Source organism: Phalacrocorax aristotelis, chromosome 3, assembly GCF_949628215.1.
Source record: "Phalacrocorax aristotelis chromosome 3, bGulAri2.1, whole genome shotgun sequence".
In the NCBI taxonomy this organism is placed as follows: Eukaryota; Metazoa; Chordata; class Aves; order Suliformes; family Phalacrocoracidae; genus Phalacrocorax; species Phalacrocorax aristotelis.
In genome coordinates this window covers 38369353-38380216 of record NC_134278.1, presented here as the reverse complement: position 1 = coordinate 38380216, position 10864 = coordinate 38369353, and the positions used below count along the sequence as shown (strand labels likewise).

Genomic DNA, 10864 nt, shown 5'->3' with positions numbered 1-10864 from the left:
ACAAAATCGAGAGAGTTTTATTAAGAACAACAGTAACCCCTACTGGATTGTAACTGTCTCCCTGGAAACAATAAAACACCTTGTACTGTGTCGTGGGAAAGGCATAGCCCGCATAACTACGAAGAACAAGTCATTCCTCTGCTTGCAATAAATTTCAGTGTCATCATTTCTTGGATTAAATTGGAAATCCTGCTGAATTTACACTCAAGCTTGCTGAAAGACATCTGTTCCTTGCAAATTCAAATTCAGAGCATTTTTTTGTATTTACGTCTAAGTTATGAAAGCAGGCTTATGCCAGCTAGTTTGTTTCTGTGTTAAAAATTACTGGAACGTATTTCTTCATGTGCCCAAAAATAAGGTCCTTCACATAGGATTAATAATCTAAACAAATTACTACAATCTGCTGAATGCGTGTCCTAAACTCATCTGAGAACTCTTCAAGCATACTGGGGTGTGTGCGGGGCTGCAGGGAGGAGAAATAGGAGCAGAGGTACCGTAAGCTCTTGTAATAGGAGTCTCCTGGTTTTGTTAAACAGCACATATATCAGTATCACAAATTCAGCATTCCAGTTCTTTCTGTGTATGTAACATTTCTGACAAATAAAAAACGTTAGCAGGGCTATTTTCAGTGACATTTTACTATCCTGTCACAAAAGTTCGAGCACTGTTTCTGCAGGTTTTTTTTCTAGGCAATTGTCTCAAACTAAGATCTCCTTTTATTACTGGGAATTGGAATCAGAGAGTTCCTCTGGGCTTACAGAGAAGGTTTCTGGTATGCTGAAAAACTAAACAGAAAGGGACAAACAGGAAGAGAGAAAACCTGAATGAAAGCCTAACGACAGATATAACCTTATTAATTAATCTGCTTAGTGATAAACATTCAAGACTTGATTTTATGCATGACTTGTTTTTAGGAATTCTACCTTTGCTTAACACTGTGAAGTAATCAAGCTTGGTCACAACACAAAGGTGATGGAAAAAGGCATCTGGATTTTGGATGATTAAATAAGTGAGCTGGAGAAGAGGAAGGATATTCCACATAGACAGTGTTACAGAGATCTCAGTGAGTCTGAGAAACAACAGAGAGAGCAGACTGGGGAATTTCAGAAGCTCTTACAAGTATTTATATTCTCTCTCAAGTATATACAGGTCACATGCCTTTTCACGCTGAAAATTTTTTCCACATTTTGTTCAATTCACCTCAAAACAATGTCATTTTCCAAAAGGTGTTCAACAACTTTTGAAAATTAAGCCCCTTTAAGCTACTTTGAAAGCAGAACCCCAAATTGTGGCCGTTTTGGAAAACCTTGGCCACTCGGTACCAATTTGTGTTAACTTGCTGCTAACAGCCGCACTAGGTGTATGGCAACATGAAGCATGTCTTAAGTGTTTCTCAGAGGCATATCTACTCCATTTTGGCACTTGGGTCGCCTTTCCAACGTGTGGCAGAAAACAGGCCCTTAAGCTAGCCAACAGAACATACTGGGGAGACTGGTGTGCCTCGGACTCTACTCTTCGATCTCCTAGTTTTACATTATATATGTGTGTGCATCTGTGTGTCCGTGTAAAATGCATATATGAATATAGAAAATAAAAATTCTTGTTTCCTGATGTTTAACAGCTCTCTCTCAGTCCCCTTCAGGCTAACAACAAAACCCACCCCTGAAAGTAGGGAAACTCAAAAGCAGTGGGGTAAAGCCACTGACTTAAATGGATTCAAACCTGTATTTATCTGCAGGATTCAGTTACTTCGTTCAGAATCTGTTAAGGAGAATGAATGAAGGCACCTACCTGAAGAAGAAAACTGTCAATGTAGTAACTACTACTTTTTCCTTCTTCAAAACAAGTTTAAATTGTTCAAAGGTCCCAAAGTTGTGTCAGTTTATGACTGCTTACAGTGTTCTTGCAATAAATGGTATTTTTAAATTATTTTGATATTTCACTACTGTTACTTGATGCTTTTACATCGTCAGCATGAAGCATACACAGCACTCTGTTAAAATGTCTATTTGACATTTGATAATGTCAATTTGACAAATGAGTTCTTTATTGCATAAATGCCCAGGATTTCGTGTAAAGCTACCTTGGGCTATGCCATAGATAAAATTTCTACTAGAATAAATGAAATATGTGAGGTAGACTGTGGACAGGTTCGAAGACAGATCAGTCCGAAGATAAAATCTAGGACAGATCGATCCATCATGTGTAAAGCCAAACATCCTTCCATGTTATGTGTCCTAAGAATGTGAAGAAAATTATAATAGCAAACAACTTAGACACAAGACTAACCATGTAACCGGCTGTGCTCCTGGGACTGCCCCAAAAATTGAGTCCGTCCTATTAGAATATCAGATGTCTGCACTAGCTGTCTATGAGAAGATGAAACGTCATCCTTCCCTTTGACTTTCCAATGTAAATATCTGCATTAATAAAGTTGTAAGAATAAAAGAGTTTGCCATCAGAATGCTTTTTTTTCCTCTGGAGTTCACCCTTCATTCTCTCTTTCAGCAGTACTTTCCTTTAATCGTTCCTTCACGGTAAGAAAATTCACACCATCAGTAATAACAGTGCCTCTGTGTTTCACTATGTAAATATGTACTTGAAAACTTTAAAACACACAGTTTGATCTAGTAATTAAAAACCTGAAAATCCATTACTGTTAAATTTAGAATCGGCACCTAACTTGAAGATCAATACCCCTTGTATTAAACCCCAAAAAGCTACCAAATTAGGCCCAAAATAACAAGAATGATTCAAACACATTCCCTTATATTCACTGATCGTATTTCCTTCTAAAGAAATTAATCAGGCCATCTAGATGGAAGTTGCTTTTTCACTATCACACAAATTTACAGCACAATCATCAATTTGAGCTATAAGGAATAAAACTACATCTTTAGCAAAGACCTCACTATCTGTAAGGATTTACAGTAATTAAATCAGCAGGGTAAGCATATAACATTTATAAGCAATCTGGTAAATATTTTATTGTGTTTTTCTTCAAGAATAATTTTTAATTAATAAATAAAACTTCAGTCTGGAAAAGTTACAGCAGTTTCTTGCACATCCAAAATTTCTAGAATAGTGAAACATTCTAGAACACGAGATTTCTAACATTTTCATCACTCAAACAACATTGCTAATTTATTCAGATGCTTTCATGCATAACTACTAGAAAACACAAATCTGTTTTTTCTGGTAGTCTATCATCAGAAAGGAAAAGCTATTTAGTGAATACTTTGAAAAATATAAATAATTGCAAGCATTATTAACTACAACATGAATACATTGTCTGAAGTACCATTTTAATTTTCTTAATGATTCCCTTTTTTTATTTAGGCTAACAGTGGGAATGCAAGGCCTGATTTCAAGCTCTGCCTACGTGACAGATGACTTCTGGCATAGCAAGGTTTTCCAACAATGTGACAACATGTAAATTCTAACACCGTTGAGAAAGCAAAAGCCCTTTTTAAGGACATACTTGTACTGCAAACACGTATTCTTACTTCTAAACGCTTCGTGGGTTTTTTTTCCCCCCAAGGTGAGAGAGGAGTGCCGTTAGGGTTACTGTATTGGTACAAAGCACCACTTTTCTGCTACTGCCATATTGACTCAGGAAGCCAGCAGAGGACACTTACTTCTGCATCAGCAAACGATCCTCTGGTTTAGGTCTCTTTTTTAAGCACATACAAAATATCTAATAAAATTCACACTCCCCAAACGGACTGCTTTCTCTCTTCCTTGGTGGGCTTTCATCCTTTGATTTCAAGTCAAGGTCTTTGCAACTAGTAAGCAGCATGTTTGCAAAACAGGAGCATTAAGTTATGGGTCTGATCTAGTTGTTATTAAATCAGCAGGTGCCGAATTAAATTAAATCTATTATATGCCACAAAAACCTCACAGTGAAACAAACACCTGCATTACAAACATTACAGGACGTGACTCCACTTGTTAGCAAAGTGTTTCTATTTACAGCAACAGGAAGAAATTAGAGCTGTAGCCATAAAAGATGACCAGAACATTTCAGACAGAATCAATCAGCAATTGTTCTTATTGCTTGCGTTGTGATTTCCAGTGCTGACCCATTACCAAGGGATATCTGTTTCCTTTACAAGCTTCTCCCTTCAGCCTTCTCTCATAGAATATAAATGTTATTTGGAAGCTTGAAACTGAAATGTTTTTCTTACCAAATGCTATTTTCCTTCACCATATGCTGAGAATGAATGGTTCTTCTTGAACATTCAGCTGCTGAAGAGAAAGAAAAAGTGCATATCAAATTTTCATTCTCTCTACTTTGACAAAGGCTCTTTTTCAAGGTAAGGCTTAAAGGGAAATGAAGACTCTCAACCTCAAAATACAGGTGCAGTCAGACTGATCCCTCTACCTGTGCAGATTCACGATACTCCTTTTAATGGATTTCTTAAGAAAATGAGGCGAAGAAGAGATTATGCAGATGCACGAAGAGTAGAGTATACCGCAGGGAAAACGCTGGTAGAATAATGAGAGTTGGGATCCTAGCACAATCATATTTTGAATATTTTGCCATACCTGTCTTCAGTGACATCTCAGTCAACAACTGAATACAGGTCTGAACGGACCACTTCACTAGCTGGCATGTCACCGGCGATTGTCACCAGTGCTTAAAAGGTAAATTACCCTGAATGAAGAGATTTACAGCAGTTGTGCAAAACTTCAAATCCCTTTTTGGATATCAAAATTACTGGTAATGTTATGGCTTGCTGAGAATTAAAAAAAAAAAAAGATGATCTAACATAAAGCTAGCTTGGATAAAGAAAGATTTAGGAAATTTTCTGGTTTTTACCTGGCAACAGGGTTTATCCAAAGTAGTTCAGGAAAACATATTAAAACGATGTAAATTCCTTCTACTAGTCTTCTAAGAAAATTTTAAGCCTATTACAACTAAAACTAGTTTTAAGAAAGCAGTTGAACCTTGGACAAACCATCCTTTCTGCTTCTTAGCTGTGCAGCCTTCCTTGAAGATTTGCCCACTACTTTAGTCTGGATATTTTCTGTGAAATACCTGTGACAATCGTGTCATGCAGAACCTTGGGGGTTTATGTATACAAGACACATTTTAGAGGCATTTAGTACTGCATGTGTTTTATTGACAAGTGAATGAATAAAATAGCCTTGCTAATTAAGCTGCTCTGGAAATGGTAATCAATTGGAATTTCAGGTGTCAAAGTGGAACAAGATTATAAAATGGGCTTCAGAAGAACCCTTAAGCTAATGTTATTTTAAAAGTATACTTTTTAACCAAGTTCTGAAGCACTTCAGGAGCTACTTTTTAAATGTCTTCTGAGTACCACTGTTAACAATTTTGTAAAAGGAAAGGAAAACAAATTTCAAGCACTGTTTATGGAAGGGGATTTAAGATCAGATAATGCAGCGTACAAAATACCAAAGCATTCACTGTTGGTCAGACACTGTAGGAGAATGTTACCAGCACAATAAGGACACATGCTAACTGTTACATCCTAATAAATACACACGTAAGTAAATGGCAAAAAATATTTTAAAGTAGCCGTCACCAGGTCTCTCATAAAATTCTATTACAATGACTTTCTATAATACAAAAATAATAATAATCTTTAGAGTAATAGGTGTAAATACAACAGTTACACTTGCTCACTATACAAATCCTCACTCCATTGGTGAGAGACTGCAATTAAAGTTGTTGCCTATCCTTACACAGCTCTATAAATGCGTGGCAGTTACATTAACACATCATGGATAATTGCTTTTACTGTAGTTACTTTAAAGTATCTGTTAACAAAAACCAAGAAATTGCCCAAGAAAGGGCTAGGTTTGTACATATTTTGTCTATTATATTACAGGAGCATCTTAAGCGAGGCTGACGCTCTATTCCTCTTGGCACTGTACAAAGAAGTGTAAGTGGATGATCTCCGAAAGGACCAGTACAACACAGCACACTGCACAGCTATCGTAAATTCTAGCTTCTTACATAAACTATCTTATGTATATCAAGTATGAACGGTTTGCATAGTTGCACAGTAACAGTTATTCACACTGGGGTTTTTACACTATTCTTAAAATATGGGTAGCTAACATTCAGGTCAGCAGTCTGCTTTTTAAGAATCCACAAACTTAAAATCGTATGTTGTTAACTAGATATTGCTCATACGTTTAAATCACAGCAGGAGAAATAGGCTATCACTTAACTTACATTAATTGTAAAATACACTGATTTATCAAAACATTAATTGTATTTAATTCTTTTTTTACTTTTGAGGGCAAATGTACAAAACTACATTAAAAACAAATCACTGCTATTAAACAAAGCCAAGTTAAAGCAACAGAAAATTAGTCTGAACCCACTCGGGTTACTTGCCTTGTCTGAAGTTGCAAGGAAAAAAAATGCATTTTAATAATACTGATGCCCAAAATAGATATTTCTTCTGATACTTTAAGGATTATTTTTGAAAGCGGAGAAAATTAGCCAGTAATTCATAAAATTCTAGAGATGCTCAAGAGCTTCAAGTAACAGTGACCATGGAAAAAGCTCCACAGATATACGGAGAGATACCAATTCACATCACACTTTTACAGTTGGTGTATTTTTTTCATTAAGAATCTATAAATGGATTAGAAAAAGTGCATTAATTATTGGTGGTCCCTGGAAGGTTCTTGCTAACCTTTTCGTATCTCATTAGAGTTGCATACTAAATGATGCATTTTTTGAAGTTTTTCTTTGCATGCTTTATCTATTTACAAGAAAATACATTCCCAAGCAAGTAATAAGCATGAGTAACACACAATATTGAAACGCACCTGTTATAAGCTTTAAGGTAAATGTAAAGTTCTATCAAGTTACCCGATATAGATCGCTACAGAACTTCACGAGTACAGAGCTTAAAACAAAATAGTAAGCACTTAATAAGTGCTGCATAGGTTTACAAGCCTGAAGCTCGCCGACTATACAACTGAACTGCATTTAATTTAGTTCAGGACATGAAATTATGGTTTTTTTGTAATGAAATTCCACTCAGGTAAAATCTTCTTTAGCCTACAAACTCCGCAACTTAATTTGAATAATTTCTTTTTGTTAATTTGGTAGAGAAGACCTTATGTAAATTCTATCAGCTTGTACCTTCCCAGCAAGGTGGACCCTAGCATCTGTCTCGATGTTTTGCAGTTGTTCTGAGAGAGCAGACTGGGGGTTTTGTGCCGAGGGAAAATGCTCTCATCGTTGATCGGTGTAATTCTCTTAGCTTATTTCACAAAAATTGTCAAACATTTATGTCTCTAAGCTACACATTTGTATAACATTTCATTCAGGTTAGTCCTGCAGGGCTATTACTTCAGAGACTACAAAGCTATCCATATTCTTAGATGCCCATACATTTCTCACTGAACAGCAAACTTCAACACAGCAGTTCTTGTAAGACTGTTTATTGAATTTAACAGTTCAGATGGAGTTTAGATGCAGTTGGTATAAAAAAACCCCTCTCTTTTCAGGTAAACTGCAATCAAAAATAACTTTACAAAATAGTAAGAGACTTACTGAGATTGTAAGTTTTCTAACATGTAAAACTAAAGTATTTGTGCATGCTCACTATTCGACTTCCTTCTTTGTCACAGAGGAGTTGTTAAAAGGAGTTTGTTTTTTTTTAAATCTCAAGGCAGTCTATGAAATGGAATCGTTGTCCTTATGATTTGGATATACAAGATCAAAACTGGCACAGAGGAACATAACTTTTTTTTTTTTTTTCCCAAAAGGTTGAGGCAGCTTTTGTTGAATGGTGTCTGCATCGGTAAATTTTTTTACAAACTCTGGTGGCTTTGGAGCAGCAGAGAGAATCCTTTTTTTCTTTTCAGATCTTGAAAAAAGATTTCCCACAAGTACAGACAGGTAAGGAAGAAAAGAAGTAGCAGCTTGTTTCCTACATATAGCCCAACGCCATGCACAGCTGCCCAGCCTCTCAAAACAAAACTGAACTTGACGTCACAGGGAGGTATATCCCCCTCATTTTACAAGTACATCTGAGATTTCTCCGGAAAGAGGGAAGCAAGCACGAGGGTAAAGCATTAAGTCTACTTTTCATGCATAGCTACTGTGCGCTGCCCTGTGTCCGCGGCACTTCGTCAGACATCCGAGTTGGAGCTGAGGTTTGTTAACCTGGGGTCTGCATTGATCTCGTATCTGTAGTGGTAGCCCTCCATGTGATCCCTACAGGCATCTCTGATGTTGTGCATCCACTTTTTGATTCCTTTTCGGTTCAAGTACAAAACCAGGAGGAAAATGGCCCCAATGAGGGCCAAGACTATCCCTAGGAAGACGTATGAAGTCTGTAGCTGGGAAGGCAGGTCTACAGGCACGGAGCAGTTGAGGTCCGAGCCGTTGATCTTCAGCAGGGCTTTACCCAGCATCTTGTCAGGGTAGGCACAGGTCAGGGCTTCTTTGCCCTCCACCTGGTCGCTCTCCTTGAGCCAGGCCACCAGGTCCTCGATGGCACAGTCACAGACCCAGCTGTTGCGGCCAAGGCCAATGCGCCGGAGGGCAGGCAGGCCACGGAACTGGGCCAGCGTGCTGTTCCTCAGCACACTCAGGGAGTTGTCGCTGAGGTTGAGGCTCTGCAGCTGGCCCAGCCCCTGGAAGGAGACGTTTCGCAGGCCCACCAGGGAGTTGTTGCTGAGGTCCAGCTGCCGCAGGGCAGGCAGGGCAGTGAACATGCCGGCGGGCAGCAGCAGCAGCCCGTTGTCGGCCAGCTCCAGGCGGCTGAGGTTGCGCAGGGCCCCGGACTGCAGCATGGCGGCCAGGCTGAGGAGGACGCTGTGGTTGCGCAGGGCGCCGCGGAGGGCCAGCTCCTCCAGCGGGCTGCCGCCCGCCCCGAAGGCCTGCGGGCTGAGGGAGGCCAGAGGGTTGCCGCTGAGGTCCAGCTGCCGCAGGGCGGGCAGGGCGGCCAGGGCGCCGGCCTCCACGTTCCGCAGGTGGTTGCCGCTGAGGTTGAGGGCGCTGAGGTCGGGCAGGCGCTGGGCGGGGAAGGCGCCGGCCGGCAGGCGGGCCAGCTGGTTGCCGGTGATGAAGAGGTTGCGCACGTAGGGCGGCAGGTCGGGGGGCACCGCCGTCAGGTTCCTGTTCACACACTTCACCGTCTTGGCCGCCTCGGAGCACTCGCAGGGGGCCGGGCAGCTGCCGGGCTGCAGCGCCGAGCCGCAGCCCAGCAGGAGGTACAGCAGCAGCCCCAGGCAGAGCGCGCCGCGCCCCGGCATCGCGCCCGGCCCGGCCCCGCACACAACTTTCCCCCTCCGGGCGCTTTTGGCTGTGGGCGGCGCGGCGAGCCAAGGCGGGGAGCGGCGGCTCCTGCCGGGGCGCTGCTCGCTCCGGGCAGCCCCTTCTCCTGGGGCAGACGCTTCCCCTCCGGGGCTGACTCCGCTCCGCTTCCCGCAGCGAGACCTGCGGCAGGGGAGGAAAGGGAGAGGGCAGCGGCGGAGTGGCGCGGCGTGGCACGGCTCCGCTCGCCCGCGCCCACTCGCCTGCCCCCGGCCCCGCGGCTCCCCCCCCCCCCACGACACGTGGCTCGCCCGGGCGGCCCCGGCCCCGCGGGGGAACCCGCCGAGGAACAAGTTTTCCCCCGCTTCCAGCTCACGACGCCGCCGCTTCCTCCTCCGCGCCCGGCCAGCGGCTCCGCTGGGAGAGGAGGAAGGGTCGAACCCGGCGCCCCCCACCGCGTCCCGGGGCTCTCCCCTCCGCTCCGCGCCACGGCCGGTGCGAACTCTCACCCGCAAAACCCGGCGTGGCGCGGAGTCGCTCCCAGTCCCCGTCCCTCACCTCCCGCCCCGCGTCCGGAGCAAACTCCGCCGGCGCAAGCAGCCACCGCCGACTGCCCCCAGCCCCACCGTCAACTCCGCGCCCACCCTCGCCGCGCTAGCCCTGCCTCCGCTGACAGGAGAAACCAACCGCCGCCCCGGCCGGGGGGAGCCGCCGCCCGCGCCTGCCCCGAGGGGCGGCCCCGTCGCCGCCGCCCCCGCCCCCGCCCGCGCCCCACCCGCCTCCCGCCCGCAGACCCTGCTGCTCCGCCGCAGCTGGGCGGCCGCGCTCTGGAGACCCGCTGAGAGGCTCCCCTCAGCTCCCCTCGTCCCCCGGCCCAGGTGGTGCTGCCGGAGGCTCACCTTGCCGCCGAGCCGAGCCGCTCCATGTGGAGCTCCCCTCACGGCGGTGGAGGGTGCGGATGGCTCGGCTCGGCTCGGCTCGGCGGGGAGCGCACCCCGGCCGCCCCGGGAGGGGAGCGGCGGCGGCGAGGGCTGCCAGAGCCCCGCTCCCCGCCTCGGCAGCGCCCTACCTGCGCCTCGCCCCGACGCGGCGTCCGGAGCCTGGCTGCCGGGTGCCGTTCCCTGCGGTTTCCCCGACCGGCGGGCTCGGGCCGGCGGGGTTGGGAATCCCGGAGGGCGGTCCCGGCTGCTGGCGCCCCCCCCCCCCCCCCCCGAGGGCCGCCCTGGGCCCGGGTGCGGGGAGGAGGCGAGGGGGGTCCGCGGGCCGCGGCGGGGCTTGGCGTGGAGGCGGCGGCGAGGCCGGCCGCGGCCCCGATCCCTCTGTCCGGGGAAAGCCTTTCGGGGAAGGGGGAGCGACACCGGAGACAAAATACACCCAACGAGCTCCGAAACTAAAACAAAAAAATCCAAACCCGCCGGGATCTTTAGGGGTCCTAAAATAATGATAATTGTTAAAAAAAAAAAAAAAAGAGCCACAAATAGCTTAAGTCTGAGATGTAAACTTTGGTATGGTGAGGAAAAAGCCTAAATATGTAAAATATTTACCATTTTCAGTCACTATGGCTGTCCCGGACCCACCCGGGCACAGCTGAACAATCCGGGTGGTAGA

General features: G+C 44.9%; 1 protein-coding gene across 2 annotated transcripts; it reads right to left on the bottom strand.

Moving 5' to 3' along the window:
* Nucleotides 1-7418: 7418 nt before the first annotated feature.
* On the bottom strand, nucleotides 7419-10429 carry TPBG (trophoblast glycoprotein). Of its 2 annotated transcripts, none has more exons than XM_075087162.1 (2): nucleotides 10326-10429; nucleotides 7419-9439 (listed from the first exon to the last, which is right to left on the bottom strand). In XM_075087162.1, the coding sequence occupies exon 2, from the start codon at nucleotides 9253-9255 to the stop codon at nucleotides 8128-8130; it is 1128 nt and encodes a 375-aa protein (XP_074943263.1). In that variant the 5' UTR covers nucleotides 9256-9439; nucleotides 10326-10429; the 3' UTR covers nucleotides 7419-8127. The 2 variants fall into 2 exon arrangements, with proteins under 2 accessions (XP_074943263.1, XP_074943262.1); XM_075087161.1 differs by lacking the exon at nucleotides 10326-10429 and adding an exon at nucleotides 9815-9930.
* Between the last annotated feature and the right edge of the window lie 435 nt (nucleotides 10430-10864).

Excerpts from the sequence above, each read along its gene's own strand:
- TPBG (XM_075087162.1), bottom strand. The coding sequence starts at position 9,255 with ATGCCGGGGCGCGGCGCGCTCTGCCTGGGGCTGCTGCTGTACCTCCTG.